General features: G+C 41.8%; 1 protein-coding gene across 1 annotated transcript in view; it reads left to right on the top strand.

The window, feature by feature from the left end:
• The window catches only part of LOC133510551 (nucleoprotein TPR-like), an 88364-nt gene that overhangs the window by 40176 nt on the left and 26254 nt on the right, over nt 1–21934 (top strand). Inside the window, exons 20-29 of the mRNA XM_061838589.1 lie at nt 3780–3920; nt 4017–4200; nt 5677–5864; nt 5951–6091; nt 9273–9389; nt 12724–12927; nt 13027–13202; nt 13333–13480; nt 20086–20223; nt 21089–21220. Of these exons, the coding sequence (XP_061694573.1) occupies nt 3780–3920; nt 4017–4200; nt 5677–5864; nt 5951–6091; nt 9273–9389; nt 12724–12927; nt 13027–13202; nt 13333–13480; nt 20086–20223; nt 21089–21220 (1569 nt within the window). The remainder of the gene's footprint in view (nt 1–3779; nt 3921–4016; nt 4201–5676; nt 5865–5950; nt 6092–9272; nt 9390–12723; nt 12928–13026; nt 13203–13332; nt 13481–20085; nt 20224–21088; nt 21221–21934) is intronic.

Raw genomic sequence — 21934 nt, 5'->3', positions numbered from 1 at the left:
CTGATGGCTGAAGAATGGAGGATAAGTGTGCTAGTTCCCATTTTTAAGAACAAAGGCGATGTGCAGAGCTGTGGGAACTATGGAGGAATAAAGTTGATGGACCACAAAATAAAGTTATGGGAAAGAGTAGTGAAGGCTAGTCTCAGGACAGAAGTGTCTACGACCAACTTTATGGTTTCTTGCCTAGAAAGAATACCACTGAAGCATTATTTGCCTTGAGGATGCTAGTAAAAAAAGTACAGATATGGTCAGAAGGAGCTACATTGTGTCTTTGTGGATCTAAAGAAACCCTATGACAGAATACCAAGGGAGGAACTGCGGTACTGCATACGTAAGTCTGGTGTGGTGGAAAAATATTATAATAGTACAGGACGTTTATTAGGGCTGCAGAACAGTGGTGAGGTGTGCTGTGGATGTGGCAGAAGAATTTAAGGTGGAGGTGGTACTGCATCAGGGATCAGCCCCTTCCTGTTTGCTTTGGTAATGGATAGGTGACGGATGATGTTAGAATGGAATCCCCTTGGACTATGATGTTCGCAGATCATATCGTGAAAGTAAGGAGCAGGTGGAGGAACAAGTAGAATAATGGAGGCATGCACTGGAAAGGAGAGGAATGAAGATGAGTCAAAGTAAAACAGAATATATGTGCGTGAATGAGAGGGATGGAGGGGGAAGAGTGAGGCTCCAAGTAGAAGAGATAGCGAAGGTGGATGATTTCAAACACCTGGGGTCAACAATCCAGACCAATGGTGAGTGTGGTAAAGAGGTGAAGAAATGAGTCCATGCACGTTAGAACAGTTGGGGGAAAGTGTCTGGTGTGTTATGTGACAGAAGAGTCTCTGCTAGGATGAAGGGAAAAGTTTATAAAACAGAGGTGAGGCCGGCCATGATGTATGGATTATAGATTGTGGCACTGAAGAAACAACAGGAAGCAGAACTGGACGTGGCAGAAATGAAGATGTTGAGGTTCTTTCTCGGAGTGAGCAGGTTGGATAGGATTAGAAATGAGCTCATTAGAGGAACAGCCAAAGTTGGATGTTTTGGAGACAAGGTTAGAGAGAGCAGACTTAGATGGTTTGGACATGTTCAGAGGCGAGAGAGTGAGTATAATAGTAGAAGGGTGCTCAGAATGGAGCTGCCAGGGAAGAGAGTGAGAAGAAGACCAAAGAGAAGGATGATGGATGTTGTGAGGGAAGACGTGAGGCACTTGGTGTTAGAGAGGAAGATGCAGGTGATAGGCTAAGATGGAAAAATATGATCCTCTGTGGGAACCCCTGATGGGACAAGCCAAAAGGAAAAGAAGAAGAGGATGTTCTGCGCCTCCTTTGTTGAGTTGACCGACTGGAGTTGTGGCCGTAAATTGATGAGTGCCCTTCATGGCGGCAATCCCCGAACCTGTTGTTGGGCACCAACGGTGAGGGATTCTGTCAAGCTGAAGGAATAGTCCTAGCGGGCCTTTTTGGCCTCTGAGACTCCTGAGGCGGAAGTGGAATGCAGCTTAGCTGAAGGAAAAACTCTGCGATAGGAGGAGTTCAGTGAGGCCACTGAGGAAAAACGTCTGGACGGCTTCGAGGAAAATTTGGTCTATCATCCGGGGTCTCAGAAGGGGGAAGCAGTGCATCGTCAACAGTCTGTTTCGTGTGATGGGGCGCTGTTGACCACGGTTCGGGACGTTGTGAGTTGGTGGGGAGAGTACTTTGAAAACCTCCTCAATGTACAAATATCAAGTTTGTGTGAAACAAAATTTTGTTGGATCAAATAATGAAAATATTTCTCGTTTGTCTGCTATTTGGAAGATATGTTATATAAAACGGCTTTTGGATATATGGTTAAGGTTTATTTATTTATTTGTAGGAGGAGAGTTCACAACTTTCAAGCAGCACTGTATATTACACACAGTGCCTTGTGAAAGTATTCGTGCCCCCTTGAACTTTTCAACCTTTAGCCACATTTCAGGCTTCAAACATAATATATATATATTTTTTGTCAATAATCAACAACAAGAGAGACACAATCGTGAAGTGGAATGAAATTTATTGTATATTTTAATCTTTTTTTCACAAATAAAAACCTAAAAAGTATTATTTGGCCCTGTTGCATTAATATTTTGTAGTGCCACCTGATGCTGCAATTACACCTTGCAAGTTGCTTGGGTTATGTATCAGTTTTGCACATCGCGAGACTGAAATTCTTGCCCATTCGTCCTTGCAAAACAGCTCGAACTCAGTTCGGTTGGATGAGGAACTTTTGTGAACAGCAGTCTTCAGCTCTGTCCACAGATTCTCCATTGGATTCAGGTCTGGACTCTGACTTGGCCATTCTAGCACCTGGATATGTTTATTTGTGAACCATTGGATTGTAGATTTGGTTTCATATTGTGGATCATTGTCCTGTTGGAAAATGAATGTCTGTCCCAGTCTCAGGTCTTTTGCAGACTCCAACAGGTCCTGTATTTGGGTCCATTCATCTTCCCATCAATTTTAACCATCTTCCTTGTCCCTGCTGGAAAAAAAGACGGCCCAAACTGTAAGGCTGCCACCACCATGTTTGACAGTGGGGATGGTGTGTTCAGGGTGATGAGCTGTGTTGCTTTTACGCCAAACATATTGTTTTGCATTGTGGCCAGAAAGTTAGATTTTGGTTTCATTTGACCAGAGGACCTTCTTCCCCAAGTTTGGTGTGTGTCTCAGGTGCCTTGTGGCAAACTTTGAAAGAGACTTTTTATGGATATCTTTGGGAAATGGCTTTCTTTTGCCACTCTTCCATAAAGGCCAGATTTGTGCAGTGTACGACTGATTGTTGTCCTCTGGACAAACTCTCACACCTCAGCTGTGCATCTCTGCAGTCCATCTAGACGAGAGTGATCATGTGCCTCTTGGCTGAATCTCTGATCAGTCTTCTCCTTGCTCGATGTGAAAGTTTATAGGGACGGCCGCGTCTTGGTAGATTTGCAGTTGTCTGGTACTCCTTCCATTTCAATATAATTTCTTGGACAGTGCTCCTTGAGACGTTTAAAGCTCGGGATATCTTTTTGTCTCCAAATCTGGCTTTAAACTTCTCCACAGCAGTATCTCGGACCTGCCTGGTGTGTTCCTTGGTCTTCATGATCCTCTCTGCACTTGAAACAGAATCCTGACACTATCACAGAGCAGGTGCATTTGGACAGAGACTTTAGTACACACAGGCGGATACTATTTATCATCGTCAGTCAGCATTGGATCATTCAGAGATCCTCCTGAACTTCTTGAGTGAGTCTGCTGCACTGAAAGTAAAAGGGCCGAATAATTTTGCACGCCCCACTTTTAAGTTTTTTACTTGTTAAAAAAGTATAAAACATCCAGTAGATTTCATTCCACTTCACGATTGTGTCCCACTTGTTGTTGATCCTTCACAAAAAAATTTAATTTTATATCTTTGTTTGAAGCATGAAATGTGGCGAAAGGTTGAAAAGTTCAAGGGGCCCTAATACTTGCACAAGCCACTGTATATTTCTATCAGGAAATTATATTCATATATTTAACTTTTGTTTTGAAAACACCACCATAAAAAGAATAGCTGGAATAAGTTCAGCTTCAAATAATCATGTCAACAATCCTCGTTATGCTTGTTTGTTTAGCATTCACAGGAAGTCATCAATCTCATTTTTAGCATTGGTCACTTCAGCATGTAGCAGTGTTTGAAATTGTATGTAAAAAGAAAAAGAAAAAGTCTTGAATTCATAAATTTGACTTGCCTTCAGTTATAGTAACCCTGTTTTGACCTTTTTTCTAATTGTTCAGTTAACTATGGAGCGTACAGACACAGACATTCGTCAACAACTAAACAGTAAAATTGAGAATTTGGAAACAGAATTGGCCTCAATGAAGACTCGGCTGGAGCAGGAAGTAGCTCAGAGGCATACCCTTGGACGTAATATGGATGTATGTAACCTATATGCATTTTAGTATATATAGTTGAACTAGGATTGTGGGTGGTACAATAATTTTGTCTGCATCCATTTCACTTTCCTCATCTAGGCTCAGTTGGTTGAAGCTAAAAAACAACTTGAGACACAGAACACGTTGCAGCAGAAGACTAGAGATTTATTGAAGAACTCTGAACAGCAAGTGACTGCGCTGAAGGCTCAACTGGCTTCTGTCTCATCTGAGGGTGTGAGCACTCCAGCAACCAGAGCGGCAACTCTAAGAACACCTGTCAGAGGTAACAATTTTTTGCATCGTAGTTTATGCTACAGTGAGAATTGGGTAGTGTTAAAGTATTCAGAACCCTTAAAGGTTTCGCTCGAACTGCAGCTATTTGCTGAGATAATTTTTCGCTTTTTTCTTCATTAATGTACATAGAGAAGCCCATATTAACAGAAAAAATGGGTTGTTGTAATTTTTGCTTTTATTAAAAAAGGAGACTGAAATATAAGTATTCAGGCTCTTTGCTTAGTATTTAGTAGAAGCACCCTTTTGTGCTATTACAGCCACAAGTTTTTTTTAGGAATAATTCTAAATAATACTATAATACAGTTGTCTACACTAATACAAATGCTATACATGGGTATATTCTGTATAGGAATAGCAAGTTTCTTTCGGCTTGTCCCTTTCGGGGTCGCCACAGCGTGTCATCTCAGATGAACGCATATATATGTTTGGCACAATTTTTACGCCGGATGCCCTTCCTGACGCAACCCTTCTCAGGGAATGGAGGCCCCAGTGGGATACGAACCCACAACCCCTGGTTTACCAAACCAGTGCTCTAAACCACTGAGCTACAGGGCCTCTATATTCTGTATAGGAATACTATATAATAATACTATTGTAATGGTCTTTTGACTGGACTCCCCATAAAGAGCAGTAAACAGCCCCAGCTCATTCAGAATACTGCAGCTCGGGTTGGGACCAGAACAAAGAGGTCAGAGCATATAACTCCAATTTTAAAGTCTTTACATTGGCTTTGAGTCAGCTTTAAGATAGATTTTAAAGTACTCCTACTGGTCTATAAAACACTTAATGGTTTCGGTCCTGAATACATGAAAGAAAGCTTTATGGAATAGAAACCCAGTAGGGCTCTGAGATCGACAGACACCGGTCAAATTGTGATGCAGAGTCCAAAGCAAAAAGGGTGAAAGCAGCATTTAGCTATTAGCTGCACACAAAGGGAATAAATTGCCAACAGGTGACGTCAACCCCAAGTGTGAATGTTTTCAAATGGAGGATAAAAACTTGTTTTTCCCATGCACTTTTCAATTATATTTCTTGTACTGTACGCTATTTTAATTGTACCTTTTTTCTCATTTTGAATTTTATTTTTGTATTGAAATGCTTTTAATCATGTAAAGCACCTTAAGTTACCTTCTTTATGAAATGCACTCTCCCAGTAAACTCGCTTTGATTTGCATTTTACTGTCAGTTTGGATGGTGAACATTGTTTGACAGCCATTTTCAGGTGTCTCCAGATCAAGTGTTCAGAATATTTGTGGCTGTATGATATTTCAGTTTTTCTTTTTTAATCAATCTTAATTTCAACATTTTTTTTTGTCAACATGGGGTGCTGTGAGTACATTGAGGAAAAATTGGACGTCAATGATTTTTGCAAATGGCTGCAATATAATATAACAATACATTTCAGGAGGGTTGAATAGTTTTCATACCTACTGTATACGTCTGTTAAACATTTTTCTATTCTCAGTGCGCTCTCCAGTTCAAAGTACTCAGCATCCTGGCCTGACCGAACTGGCTGAAGTCAAAGCTAATCTAAATGCTGCAGAGGAACAGAAACACAAACTAGCGGAGCAGCTAAAAAATGCTAATGCAAATGTTGAGCAGTACAGAGCTGTGGTTCTGACTTTGGAGGACAGTCTGAAGAATGAGAGAGAGGTAGAGTTGATGAAATATCTTTTGATAAACACACACATGCGCCTTTTTTTTTTCATTATTATTTTTTTTTACATGTCCTCCCTCAGCAACGCTCTCCCCTTGAAATGCGACTCAAGGAGTCAGAAGACATCCAGAAGCAGCTGGAAAATAGAATATTGGAGGTGGAGAAAAAGAATCAGCAAGCGCAAGAGGAGAGGAAGAAGGCTTTGGACACAGTTGAGAAACAAGTAGGTCTAAACTTGTATTTTTCATTACCCTTGTGAGGATAAGCAGCTCAGTTAATGAATGGATGAATCAATGTATTTAAACCACATAAATTATTTTCACCAAACCCTAAACTTCAAAGAAGGCCAAAATGTAAACAAAGAATTTCTGCTGTGCATCATAAATGTGCTCTGCCTGAGGTGCTGCTCTGAACGTTGTGGCTCATGTTGACGGGACACTGTACAAATATGAACTTACATGACAAGTGATGTAACACACTTAAATAAGCAAACAGCACCAAAGGATATCCACCAGACATTGTGTGTCATTACTGGCGCTTTGTTACTGTGTATTTCTAACTCTCCTATAATGTGACATTGCACTCCATGGGGGCAGTGGTGATCTTTGATTTGAAGGATCACTGACATGTCAGGAGAAAGTTTGGCGGTTGGGACTCTCATTTACGTTAGCGCGCACCATAAATGTCATTGCTTTGCGCTCACCCATCACAGCTGGGGCTTCGTCCACAGAGTTTGTCCCATTTAAGCCCCATTATTTCATCTTCCTCTGACACCGCTGCAAAAATACCTCTCTCATTCATTGTGCCTTTTAGGCTTGTCATGTCAAGCACCTCCTCCATACAGCAAAAATGATCCACTCCCCGCAAAAAAATTAAAAGCTGTGTAGTGTCTGTGCTCTCATCACAGGCTATGTAGTAAAAATCAAAAGCACAAGCTTTGTCTCTCAGGTGAAGGGTCAAGTTAGCATCAAGGTCCTCCAATCTTCTCACCACTGTATTGCTGGATAAGCTCACATTATTTAAATCCCGAAATTTTTCCTGGCACATTATTTCTGTGATTTTAATGAGGCATCGCTCTATGAAACCGCCGTCTGATTTTGCTGTGTTGTGATATGTTTAGCCACTTCATAGCTTGGTGTTGTGCCATTTTCCTGTGATTTGTTAGCACAAAAAAACTGCTGTTGAACTTACAGGCTAGCTGGCATTTTCTTGACTTTGTGTTCTTTTGGCGCCAGTGTACAATGTGTAGGTCTGATGTTTGGTCTCCTAGTGCCGAGGTACATTATATTCACCACAACATCTTCATTGTAAATCAGATACACATTCTGTTGACTTCTTTGAAGAAATATTCATGTTCACAACTTGTTTGAAACAATTTACATTCACATGCCACCTCGTGTTTCTTTGTTGCTGCCATTTCTGCTGACTGGGAGGAAACGTTTTTACTTGAGATCATTCAATGCATCAGGAACTACGTGTATCATATTTACTGAGGGTCATTGACAGCCTAAGGAAATGTTGGTGTTGAAACTAATAGGTGCAACAGAGTTCATTTCAAGCTTCTTGTGGGGGCCATATTCAGTTATATATTCAAAATTTGCTGCGGGCAATCAAAAACTGCGGTCTGTGGGACGGAGTTTGGGTGTGCCTGTAATAATTTTACCAACTGATTTGAACATTCAATGAACCACAACTACTGCATCCCAGTCAGTTATGTTGCTATTGGTTAGTCTTAATTTTACCATCAATATTAATCTTGATCAACCTGTGTTCCATGTACTTTATTCAGCTCGCACCCAAACATTCCAGTAAATTAAAATGAATCCCAAGAATATTACTTTTCTCTTGCACCCCCCTTCTTCAATCACAAAGTCACAACTAACCACAAATTTGGGAAAGGTGAGTTCAATTTCACAAGCCGCACCCAAACCTGATTACCACCATACTTGTTGAATCAAGAAATCCCTTAAATAGAATCTGTCAGAGAATGTGAGGTAGGCTTCAAGATCTGAAGAATTAATGCCAATGCCACAATCCGAAGAAATGAGGGAAAAAAAAATTGATTGAAATCTTTCAGTCTGGAGAAGTTTACAGGCCATTTTTAAGGCTTTGGAGCTCCAGCGAACCACTGTCGGAGCTATTATCCACAAATTGAGAAAACTGGGAATACTGGCAAACCTTCCCAGGAGTGGACGACCAACTAAAATTACTCAAGCGTGTGATGACGACTCATCCAGGAGGTCACAAAAGAACCTCGAACATTATCTAAAGACCTGCAGCCCTTGATGGCCTCAGTTAAGGTCAGTGTTCTTGACTCTACCATAAGACACTGGTCAAAAATGGCATCCATGGGAGGGTTCCCAGACAAAAACTCCTGTTGTCAGCAAAGAACACAATGGCTCATCTCACATTTGCCCAAAAACATCCTGATGATCCTTAAGACTTTTGGAGAAACATTAAAGTTGAAGTTGACATTGAAGTTTTTGAAACGTGTGCAGCCTGTTAAAGCTGCATTAAAAAATGGCATAGCATTTGACAAAAAGAACATTATGCCAACTGTGTATTCCATAAGCATTTTTTCATGTATTCAGGACTTAAACCATTTCCAGATTTATAGACCAGTAGAAGTAGTGTGATAGTCTGGGGCTGCTTTGCTGTCTCAGGTACAGGACAACTTGCTGTAATTGACGGAACAAGAATTTTGCTGTGTACCAGAAAATCCTTAAGAATGTCCAGCTGTCAGTTCGTGCCCTCAAACTCAAGCCCTCTTAGATCATGCAGCTGGGCAACGATCCGAAACACACCATCAATCCACTTCTGAATGGTTTAAAAATTTAAAAAAAAAAAAGTTTTTAGAGTGGCTAAGTCATACTCCTGATTTAAATCAAATTGAGATGCTGTGGTGTGACCATAACCGGCGAGTTCATGCTCTAAAACCTCAAATGGCAGAGTTGAAACAATTACGCAAAGAACAGTGGGACCAAATTCCTCCAGAGCATCTGAAAGACTCACCACCAGTTATCGCGAATGCTTGATTTCAGTTGTTGCTGCCAAGGTTAGTACAACCCATCATGAGTTTCAAGAGTTAATTACTTTTTCACAGAGGGTCATATGGTTTGGGGGTGGTTTTGTGCCCTAATAAATTTATCATTTAAAAACTGTATTTCGTGTTTCCTTGAGTTGTCAGAGTGAAATTGTAAAATGATGTGAAATTGTTTGATGATTTGAAACTTGTGTGTGTGATAGATGTGCAAAAAAAAAAAAAAAATCATTACTACTACTACTACTTTTTCACAGCACTGTTTTGTGATGACCTGATCCGATGTGCAAGGCCTCTTTAGGCACAGGTATGGTGAAGTAGAAATGTAGTATAAAGCTCTCCTTTCTTCTCTCATCTGTTCCAGGTGAGTGACCTGCAACGTAGTCTGAAAGCCAGTCAAGCTGAGCAGCAGGAGGCACTGGCAAGAGCTACGAAAGCTGTCACTCTTGAGCAGAAGGCCATACAAGAGAGCCTGCTGCAGGTCATTAGTATACATGCATACACTCAGTTAAGGATTTAATTTCAATTTACCCTGAGGTCTCATGCACTCTACATAATTTCCCTGCTCCCAGCATCGGGCGAGGAGGGGCAATCATACTGAAGAATGGTGTGATAGGACTGCTCAATAGTGATTGTCAACATGCAGAATTCTCTTTTACAGATAATGTTTCTAATGTTTTGTGTTGTCATTTTCAATATCGCACCTTAGCACAAAATTGAACAAAGATTAGTTCCTTTGCATATCTTTGTATTCGGTGGTAGTTACAGTTTAACTTAAAAAATGCTCATCCATCCATCTTTACTGCTTATCCCAGGTAAGGTCGTAAGAGCAGTAGCTTTAGCAGGGACACCCAGACTTCCTTTTCCACATCCACTTCATCTAGCTCTTCCAGGGGGGGATCCCTTTTTTAACACAACAAACCAATACTAAGTCCACATCACTGCAGACGCTGCACCAATCCACCTGTCGTTCGTGTTCCCTTTTTCCCCCTCACTCGTTAACAAGACCCCAATATACTTGAACTCCTCCACTTGAGGCAGGATCTCATCCCTGACCCGGAGAGGGCACGTCACCCTTTTCCAACTGAGGACCATGATCTCTGATTTGGAGTTTATAATTTCCATCCGGGCCACTTCACACTCTGCAGTGAGCCGCTCCAGTGACTGTTTAAGGTCACTGCTTGATGAAGCCAACAGAACCATATCATCTGCAAAAAACAGAGATGCAATGCTGAGGCCAGCAAAATAGACTTCGTCTATGCCTCGACTGTGCTGAGAAATTCTGTCCATAAAAGTTATGAAACGAATCGGTGAAGAAGGGCAGCCTTGACAGAGTCCAACTTGGACTGGAAATGGGTCGAATTTACTGCCGGCAATGTGGCCCAAACCGGTTGTACAGGGACAGAGTAGCCCGTATCATAGAGTTCAGTACCCCATACTCCCAAGAGACACTGTGGAATACCTTCTCCAAGTCCACAAAACACATATAGACTGGTTGGGTGAACTCCCATGCACCCTCAAGGTTGTTGAGCGGGTCTGCTGTTCCACAGCCAGGGTGAAAACCACATTGCTCCTCCTGAATCTGAGATTCGACTTACCGAACAGACACTCCTCTCCAGCACTCCTGAATAGACCTTACCAGGGAGGCTGAAGAGTGTCCCCCTGTAGTTGGAGCAAACAAAAAAAAGGGAACCACCACCCCAATCTGCCAATCCAGAGGCACTGTGCCTAATGTCCATGTGATGGTACAAAGGCATGTCAAGCAGGACAGCCACACAACATCAAATCAATCAAAAGCCTTTATTGTCATTACATGGTGTGCATTCAATGAAATGAGTGCTTCCACAAGGTGCAATAAAATAGCAGACAAAAAATGAAGAACATCTTAGGTAAAAAATAATAGATTTAACATCAAGTCACAGTTGTTGGCTAAAATAAATGCACAGAAGTGCAGTTGCAAAATATTACATTACATTGTTATGGTCAGTGGTTTGAGTTCAAGGAGTTGATGGCTCTGGGGAAAAAGCTGTCCTTGAATCTAGTTGTCTATGTTTTGTGGGACCTGTACCGCCGGCCAGAGGTCAACAGGTTAAACAGGTGATTACCAGGATATCAAGAGTCTTACAATGTTAGTTGCTCTGCAGTGATAGCAGGAGTTGGCAGTGTCCTCTAGGGAGGGCGGAGAGCAGCCAGTGATCTTCTGGGCGCTGTTGACCACTCTTTGCAGAGAATGCCCGGAGAAAACCTACGTAGGCACGGGGAGAACATGCAAACTCCACACAGACAGGGTCGGGATTGAACCCCGGTCATCAGAACTGTGAGGCCTATGCTCTATTGCTGTGCCACCGTGGCACCGATCTAAAACAATGAATTTACATAAAGTAGAAATTTTGGGGTTTCTCAAAACGAGAGCATTTTTCCTATAGACTAGTTATATACAGTGCCTTGTGAAAGTATTCGGCCCCCTCGAACTTTTCAACTTTTCCCCACATTTCAGGCTTCAAACATAAAGATGTAATATTACTTTTTTTGTCAAAATCAACAAGTGGTACACAATCATGAAGTGAAATGAATTTTATTAGATATTTTATACTTGTTTTAACAAATAAAAACCTGAAAAGTGGGGCGTGTAATATTATTCGGGCCCTTTACTTTCAGTGCAGCAAACTCACTCCAGAAATTCAGTGAGGATCCGATGTTGGCTGATGCTGATAAATAGAATCCACCTTTGTGTAATCAAGTCTCCGTATAAATGTACCTGCTCTGTGATAGTCTCAGGGTTCTGTTTAAAGTGCAGAGAGCATCATGAAGACCAAGGAACACACCAGGCAGATCCAAGATACTGTTGTGGAGAGGTTTAAAGATGGATTTCGATACAGAAAGATTTCCCAAGCTTTAAACATCTCAATGATCACTGTGCAAGCAATCATATTGAAATGGAAGGAGTATCAGACCACTGCAAATCTACCAAGACCCACCGTCCCTCTAAACTTTCACCTCAAACAAGGAGAAGACTGATCAGAGATTCAGCTAAGAGGCCCATGATCGCTCCGGATGAACTGCAGAGATCTCCAACTGAGGCGGGAGAGTCTGTCCATAGGACAACAATCAGTCGTACACTGCACAAATCTGGCCTTTATGGAAGAGTGAAGAAAGAAGAAGAAAGCCATTTCTCAAAGATATCCATAGAAAGTCTCTTTCAAAGTTTGCCACAAGCCACCTGGGGGTGTACAAGGTGCTCTGGTCAGATGAAACCAAAATCGAAATTTTTGGCCAAAATGCAAAACGATATTCTTGGCATAAAAGCAACACAGCTCATTGCCTTGAACACACCAACCCCACTGTCCAACATGGTGGTGGCAGCCTCATGGTTTGGGCCTGCTTTTCTTCAGCAGGGACAGGGACGATGGTTACAATTGATGGGAAGATGAAAGGAGCAAAATACAGGACCATTCTGGAAGAAAACCCATTAGTCTGCAAAAGACCTGAGACTGGGCTGGCGATTTATCTTCCAACAGGACACCGATCCAAAACATAAAGCCAAATCTACAATGGAATGGTTCACAAATAAACATATCCAGGTGTTAGAATGGCCAAGTCAAAGTCCAGACCTGAATCCAATCGAGAATCTGTGGGCAGAGCTGAAGCCCCAGGCAATTTAGTTGCTAGGATCACTGGGACACACAAACCCCTCTACCACAATAAGGTGACAGCCTAGGGAGGATAAAATGCTCACCTATTCTTAACAAATTGGAGTTTTACTTGTTGATGTGCTAGTTTTAGCAATTAAAAAAAATAGTTCTTTTCTGTCTTAGACTAAGCAAGCTGTGGAGGCTCAAGCTAAATACGAGCGAGAGCTGATGCTTCATGCTGCAGATGTGGAAGTCCTCAAGGAGTTAAAGAAAACATTGCAACAAGAGACAACACTGAAGAGAGAGAGGGAGGAGCAACTCAACAAGGTCAACTCACTGTTACAAGAGAAAACTGAAAGCTGGACCATTTTGGAGAAGCAACTGAAGGTGGGAGGAAAGGGTCGAACCCTTTTACACAAACTACCACTGAATTTATTTAATGGAAATGTTGAAAATGCTGATTTGCATGTACTTTGACTCTTTAAGGATCAATTGGCTTGTCAGAATCATCGCTATGAAGAGCTGGGGATTCAGAACACTCTGCTGCACCAACAGATGGATGAAATGGCGGCAAGGACTCGTCAACAGCAACCACAGCAGGAGTTTGACCTCTCATTAACTGAGGAAGGGAAGACGCTTGAGCAGATACAAGAAATACTCAGGTATATTAGCCTAACCGACCTGGCAAAAGATAGGCAAAAGAGGGATTGAAATTGACCGGTTTTCATGTGTAAATCAAATGTAATTTTTTTTCCTGTAGCAACTAACTGAATTTGAAAAATAATAATGAAGGTTTGTGCGGAAAGAGAAGGAGATTGCTGTCGCCAGATGTGAGGCCTCTGAAGGAGAAGCTATCCGCTGCAAACAGCGAATAGAACATCAAAACCAGGAACTTAAAGAGCTTCAGGAATCTCTTAATGCTGAGAGAGAGAAGCTGCAGGTAGGAAATGAATAATTTGAGAGATGAACACACTTTTCCGAACATCCAGTCTGTGATCAAAGCATCCAGTTAATTTGAGGTATTTATAGAAAACTGAACGTAGTAGAGAAGGCAAACACCATTATTTACGGCCTATAAACCGCAACTTTTTTCACATGCTTTCAACACTGCGGTTTATGCAGGGATGCGGCTAATTTGTGCGTTTTTTTTCTCACGGCCGCAAGGGGGCACTTGAGCGGAAAAGGTAAGAGTGTGTGATATGTGCCGAGGAAGTGACTTTTACCGGTCCAGCCCTGTTAGCGCTGCGCGAGCATGTTACTGCCGTTTTTCAGTGATTTTTACCAGTGTGTTTTTTTTTTTTTTAACTGGTTCTGTTAGCGCGGCGGTGCCAGCGTTAGCGAGACGGCGTTAGCACGCGCGCGGCACTAGCTTTTGCGTGGACAGGACAAATGTTAAACTCTGTCTACCGTCTTTCTTTGTAAATATCTTGTTTCAATGTGGCCACTTGCTGCTTTTACACAGCTGCGGCCTCTGTAGCTTACTTTAGTATAATCCGCAGCATCCTTATGCTCAAAATCTTTTTCTTTGGCTTGTCCCGTTAGGGGTCGCCACAGCGTGTCATCTTTTTCCATTTTAGCGTATCTCCTGCATCTTCCTCTCTAACCCCAACTGCCCTCATGTCTTCCCTCACCACATCCAAAAACCTCTTTGGTCTTCCTCTCACTCTTTTGGCTGGCAGCTCCATCCGCAACACCCTTCCACCAATATACTCACTCTCTCGCCTCTGAACATGTCCAAACCATCTAAGTCTGCTCTCTCTAACCCTGTCTCCAAAACATCCAACTTTGGCTATCCCTCTAATGAGGTCATTTCTAATCCTATCCAACCTCCTCACTCCGAGCAAGAACCTCAACATCTTCATTTCTGCTACCTCCAGTTCTGCTTCCTGTTGTTTCTTCAGTGCCACCGTCTCTAATCCGTACATCATGGCCGGCCTCCCCACTGTTTTGTAAACTTTGCCCTTCGTCCTAGCAGAGACTCTTCTGTCACATAACACACCAGACACCTTCCACCAGCTGTTCCAACCTGCTTGGACCCGTTTCTTCATTTCCTTACCACACTCACCATTGCTCTGGATTGTTGACCCTAAATAGTTGAAGTCCTCCACCCTCGCTATCTCTTCTCCCTGTAGCCTCACTCTTCCCCCTCCACCTTTCTCATTCTCGCACATATATTCTGTTTTACTTCGGCTAATCTTCATTCCTCTCCTTTCCAGTGCATGTCTCCATCTTTCTAATTGTTCCTCTGCATGCTCCCTACTTTCACTGCATATCACTATCTGTGAACATCATGGTCCAAGGGGATTCCAGTCTAACCTCATCTGTCAGCCTATCCATTACCACTGCAAACCGGAAGGGGCTCAGAGCTGATCCCTGATGCAGTCCCACATCCACCTTAAATTCTTCTGTCACACCTAAGGCACACCTCACCATTGTTCTTCTGCCATCATACATGTCCTGTACTATTTTAACATACTTCTCTGCCACACCAGACGTACGCATGCAGTACCACAGTTCCTCTCTGTACTCTGTCATAGGCTTTCTCTAGATCTACAAAGACACAATGTAGCTCCTTCTGACCCTCTCTGTACTTTTCTCGAGCATCCTCAAGGCAAATAATGCATCTGTGGTACTCTTTCTAGGCATGAAATCATACTGTTGCTCGCAGATACTTACTTCTATCCTGAGTCTCGCCTCCACTACTCTTTCCCATAACATCCGTTGTGTGGCTCATCAACTTTATTCCTCTATAATTCCCACAGATCTGAACATTGCCTTTGTTCTAAAAAATGGGAACTAGAACACTTTTCCTCCATTCTTCAGGCATATTTTCGCCTGCTAGTATTCTGTTGAATAAGTTGGTCAAAAACTCCACAGCCATCTCTCAAAATTGCTTCCATACCTCCACCGGAATGTAATCAGGACCAACTGCCTTTCCATTTTTTTATCTTTTGCGGTGCCTTTCTAACTTCCCCCTTAGTAATCATTGCCACTTCTTGGTCCTTCACACTTGCCTCTTCAGCTCTTCCTTCTTTCATTTTCTTCATTCATTAACTTCTCAAAGTACTCTTTCCATCTATTTAGCACACTACTGGCACCAGTCAACACATTTCCATCTCTATCCTTAATCACCCTTACCTGCTGCATATCCTTCCCATCTCTATCCCTCTGTCTGGCCAACCTGTAGAGATCATTTTCTCCTTCTTTCGTGTCCAACCTGGTGTACATGTCTTCATATGCCTCTTGTTTAGTCTTTGCCACCTCTACCTTTGCCCTATGTCGCATCTCGATGTACTCCTTTCGCCTCTCCTCAGTCCTCTGTGTCCCACTTCTTCTTCGCTAATCTCTTTCCATGTATGACTCCCTGTATTTTGGGGTTCCACCACCAAGTCTCCTTCTCCCCTTTCCTACCAGAAGACACACCAAGTACTCTCCTGCCTGTCTCTCTGATTACCTTGGCTGTCGTAGTCCAGTCTTCCGGGAGCTTCTACTGTCCATTGAGAGCCAGTCTTACCTATTTCCGAAAGGCCGCACAACATTCTTCCTTTCCCCAGCTTCCACCACACAGTTCTCTGCTCTACCTTTGTTTTCGTACTTAACCAAAAATTCTTAATCGCCCCTGTTTCCTTTACCAATATGTCCATTACAATCTGCACCAATCACAACTCTCTCGCTGTCTGGGATGCTCAGAACTACTTCATCTGGTTCCTTCCAGAATTTCTCTTTCAACTCTAGGTCACATCCTACCTGTGGGGCATAGCCGCTAACCGCTTTATACATAACACCCTCCATTTCAAATTTTAGTCTCATCACTCGATCTGATATTCTTTTCACCTCCAAGACATTCTTAGCCAGCTCTTCCTTTAAAATAACCCCTACTCCATTTCTCTTCCCATCGACTCCGTGGCAGAATAATTTAAACCCTGCTACTAAATTTCTAGCCTTACTACCTTTGCACCTGCTCTCTTGGATGCACAGTGTATCAACCTTTCTCCTAATCATCATGTCAACCAACTCCTGAGCTTTTCCTGTCATCGTCCCAACATTCAAAGTCCCTCCACTCAGTTGTAGGCTCTGTGCATTCCTCTTTTTCTTATGACGACAGATCCGGTTTCCTCCTCTTCTTTGTCTTCGACCCACAGTAGCTGAATTTCCACCGACGCCCTGCAGGTTAGCAGTGCTGAGGGGCGGGTGTTGTTAACCCGGGCCACGGCCGATCTGGTATGGGATTCTTTAGATGAACGCTCATATTTGTTTAGCACAGTTTTTACGCCGGATGCCCTTCCTGACACAACCCTCTGCATTTATCCGGGCTTGGGACCGGCCTACAGATTGCACTGGTTTGTGCCCCCATAGGGCTGCATTCCATCCATATGCTCAAAATATTAGCAATTATCTGTATTTGTATTTTGCGAGGTTTATACTTTTATTATTTGTCCTTGTATTGGTTTTCAAAAAATCGTTAATAATAATAATTTTTGCGCATGTACTGATGCAGTGGTACTATATATTTTGGGACAGGGCACAGGACACGCTTGATCACGTCCCTGCAATTGTCAGAACAGAATCCCTCAACCTTCTTTTTCTTTCAGCTTGTCCAGTTTGGGGTCGCCACAGCGTGTGATCTTTTTCCATCCAAGCCTATCTCGTGCATTCTCTTCTCTAACGCCCACTGTCCTAATGTCCTCCCTCACAACATCCATCAACCTTTCTTTTGGTCTTCCTCTCACTCTTTTGCCTGGCAGTTCTGTCCTCATCACCCTTCTACCAATATACTCTCTCTCGCCTTTGAACATGTCCAAACCATTGACAGTGAAGAAATTAAGTATTTGAACACCCTGCTATATTGCAAGTTCTCCAACTTGAAAATCATGGAGGGGTCTGAAATTTTCATCGTAGGTGTCTGTCCACTGTGAGAGAGATAATCTAAAAAGAAAAATCCCAAAATCACAATGTATGATTTTTTTTTTTTTTCAATGATTTATATGTGTAATAGAGCTGCATATAAGTATCTGAACACCTATCAACGAGAATTCTGACCCTCAAAGACCCGTTAATCAGCCTTTAAAAGTCCACCTGCGCTCCATGTATTATGCTGAATCAGATGCACCTGTGTGAGGTCGTCAGCTGCATAAAGACACCTGTCCACCCCATGCAATCAGTAAGACTGAAACTTGCAACATGGCCAAGACCAAAGAGCTGTCCGAAGACAACAGAGACAAAATTGGACAACTCCACAAGGCTGGAAAGGGCTACGGAGAAATTGCCAAGCAGCTTGGTGGGGGAAAAAAAGGTCCACTGTTGGAGCAATCATTAGAAAATGGAAAAGCTAAACATGACGGCCAATCTCAATTGGAGTGGAGCCCCATTCAAGATATCACCTCGTGGGGTCTCAATGATCCTTAGAAAGGTGAGGAATCAGCCCAGGAATACATTACAGGACTTGGTCAATGACCTGAAAAGAGCTGGGACCACCGTAGGACATCATGGTTTGAAGTCATGCATGGCACAGAAGGTTACCCTGCTTAAAACAGCACGTCAAGGCGCGTCTTAAGTTTGCCAATGACCATTTGGATGATACACAGGGTCATGGGAGAAAGTTTTGTGATCAAATTGAGACCAAAATTGAACTTTTTGGTCATAATTCCACTAACCGTGTTTGGAGGAAGACGAATGATGAGTTCCATCCCAAGAACACCATCCCTACTGTGAAGCATGGGGGTGGTAGCATCATGCTTTGGGGGTGTTTTTCTTTACATGGGATGGTACAACTGCACTGTATCAAGGAGACGATGACCGCGGCCATGTATTGTGTGATTTTGGGGAACAACCTCTTTCCCTCAGTCAGAGCATTGGAGATGTGTCATGGCTGTCTCTTCCAACATGAGAATGACCCAAAGCACACAGCCAGGAAAACCAAGGAGTTGCTCTGTTAGAAGCATATCAAAGTTCTGGCGTGGCCTAGCCAGTCTCCAGACCTAAACGCAATAGAAAATCTTTGGATGGAGCTTAAACTCATTGTTTCTCAGCGACAGCTTGGAAACCTGTCTGATCTCCTGAAGATCTGTGTGGAGGAGTGGGCCAAAATCCCTCCTGCAGTGTGTGCAAACCTGGTGAACAACTATAGGAAACGTTTGACCTCTGTAATCGCAAGCAAAGGCTACTGTACCAAATATTAACATTGGTTTTCTCAGGTGTGCAGCTGTATCACACAAATAAATCGTTAAAAAATCATACATTGTGATTTCTGGATTTTTCTTCGTAGATTATCTCTCATGCACCTACGATGAAAATTTCAGACTCCTCCATGATTTATAAGTAGGATAGCTTGCATTATAGCAGGGTGTTGAAATACTTATTTTCTTCACTGTCAATGGTTCACTGTAAGTCTGGTCTCTCTAACCTTGTCTCCAAACATCCAACTTTGGCTGTCCCTCTCATGAGCTCATTTCTAATCCTATCCAATCTGCTCACTCCGAGCTAGAACCTCAACATCTTCATTTCTGCTACCTCTAGTTCTGCTGCCTGTTTCCTCAGAGCCACAGAGTCTAATCTGTACATCATGGTCGGCCTCACAATTGTGTTATAAACGTTGCCCTTCATCCTAGCGGAGACTCTTCTGTCACGTAGAACACCAGACACCTTCCACTAACTGCGTTTGAGAGGAAACATTTTTTTGAATCCCAAGAGTCTTGGTTCCCTTTATTTCTCATTATTGTCAGCACGTTGATGTGAAGGTCCACCGTGCTAACAGCGGAGCCTATTTCCCCCGTTCGGCTGAATTTTGTCGCAGCTCTTCATAGCACCAGATCGCGATCAAAACGAAAGCTCAAACTACGTAGAAATGAGCGTAATGGGCACTTTTAAAAAAGCAAGCATTTCAATTGTGCGCTATTCCTTTTTTTGAAATCATCGTACAATCGTACTACTTTGTTTTAGCTCACATTGTTTTGCTTCCGGTTTGCCCGCATCATCGGCTGGAGTGATGAAACATTTATTTTAAAAATGTCTTCACAACTAGACCTTGTAGTTGACATTTTTTTTGTCTTCGATTAAGTTAAAACAAACTCACGGACAGTCGTTTCTGATGTTTGGTACAGTTGCAACATATATGGTACGCTAACGATCGTTAAATGCAAAGCTCCTCCCCCCACCCGAGGAGGTCAGAGTTCAGGTTGGTGGCGCAGATTTTCTGTAATAAATATGTCAAATGAGACATCGAATATGATATCAAAATTTCTATGTATACCTTTTTTACCCCGCTATATACCTATATACGGCTATAGAATGTGATTATATTTTTATTTTTCATCCATACCTAAATATAATGCGCTCTATTGACTTCTTGAAAATATTTTTGGAAAAAATTGCGCATTATTTTTGAGAAATTACGGTATGTAGCGAATGGTATTTCCTTTCTCAGTGTACTGGGTGAGTCTTATAACCAGGTGCGCTCAGTAGGCCGGCTATTACGGTACATTACAATACTTCAAATCTTTAAAAAAAATAAAAGACAGAAGCACAGATATTACGTCTCGCTCTCAGACCACATTGAAGACCCTTGGTCATAAAGAGGCGCAGCTGAAAAACATGGGAAATATCAGCACTATCCAAGAGACCAACAAGATGCTGAAAATGGAGAGGGACAAACTGGAACAGGAGTTACAACAAGCACAGGCAAAGGTAAGATTATTATTTTGTAATGTATACGTTGCTTAGCAAATAGATTAGACTAAAACCCAGTGTAAGGTTTGTGCCAATTTTACTTTTACTGAACAGAATTGCTTATTAATGAGCATATTTTATATTTCTGTCATTGACATTACACCAGTAAGGTAGTAGTCCTAAACCAACTTTTATACAGTATTACTGTGTGTGTTGATGGGGAGGGGGATGTGAATGAGTGCGTGCAAGTGTGTGCGCGTGTAGGTCTGTGTGTATGTGTCTATATATATATGTAGTTCTTTTTTCATACTGTTTGTACAATATTTTTATCCATTGTTCTGAAATGTTATCATTGGTATCCATTAATTTTTTTAATTTGGTGTTAAAAAGCAAAGCATCCTAAAAGTTAAGTTAACTACTGTATTTCTTAAATGAAAACTTAGTTTTTGTGGTTAAATGTTAGCCTTTATTCAATTTTGACGTCTCTGAGAATGGCATTGAGCTGACTCAAACTTGTGTATGAAAAACTGTATTCGGGTCTCATTTCACCTCAAAACTGTAAAATGTCGATCTGTAAAATTGATTCCACATTAAAGCACTACATTATGCTGGATATTGTTTTTAGAGCAGATGCTGTAATTAATTGGTTAATCACTGTATGGAGTGGAAAACATTAATTTTATAGGACATGAAGATAATAAATCGGGCAATTATTTGGTTATTGCAAATAGAAGCTGTAGTTTACTAGGAGTTTCATGCAAGGACAAACACTTTTCAGTCGATAATTTTAGTGTTAAGCATTGCAGTCTTCAATTCATTTGCATTCTGACTCACTGTACAGTAGATTTAAGTCATGTTGGCCCTTTATTTTTCTTTCAATCAGATAAAGAAACTGGAATCCAACATCAGCCCACTGCATGAGTCATTGTCTCAGCTTTCTGACCGAAATGGCTCTCTGCAAGCTGATAAAAGGTTGTTAGAAGAAGATATCAAACACTTGAAAGCCAAAATACAGGTAGGTCTTTTGTCCAGTTTGTATTTGGCTTTGGCTGTTTCAGTGAACGATGTGCTTTATCCTGTAGTGTAAACTAAATGTCCTCACCTTGAACCTCTTTAAGATACCTCTTACATTTACTCATTGTTTTTGTCACATAAAACTCAATCACTGGCAGATTATCAGAAGAAAGTGATAGCACCCAATAATTACAGTGGGTATACCATTATTATACAATTAATTAATTAATACCATTATTCAAGTTTTTGCAAATTAAAAAAAAATGGAACATCACACAGGCATGAGTATTTCGACCCTTTGCTGTGACACTCATATATTCAACTAATTTTTTTCCTTCAGTATGGGGTGCTGTCATTGACTAAAAATAAACTCAAATGAGTTTACAAATGGCTGCAATGAGCAATGCAATGAATGGGGTCTGAATACTTGCCTACGCACTGTATATTTGTCACAATGTTTGCAGTTCCTTCTGCAGCGGTTTGCGGTTCCCTCTACAGCAATTACAGGACACGTCTGTCAATCTTTGTGGCTGCTAAACAGTGTCGATTCACTTGCATCTGTCCACAGGCACACACCCCTGAACCTCACAAAAACATGCATGTTAGGTTAATTGAAGGCTTTATATTGCCAATAGGCGTGAATGTGAGTGATATGATATTTTTTTTTGTGTTTATATGTGCCCTGTTATTGGCTGGCAACCAGTTCAGGGTGTAC

This window comes from Syngnathoides biaculeatus, chromosome 13 (genome assembly GCF_019802595.1).
Source record: "Syngnathoides biaculeatus isolate LvHL_M chromosome 13, ASM1980259v1, whole genome shotgun sequence".
Classification (NCBI taxonomy): Eukaryota; Metazoa; Chordata; class Actinopteri; order Syngnathiformes; family Syngnathidae; genus Syngnathoides; species Syngnathoides biaculeatus.
This window is presented reverse-complemented; position numbering and strand designations above follow the sequence as displayed.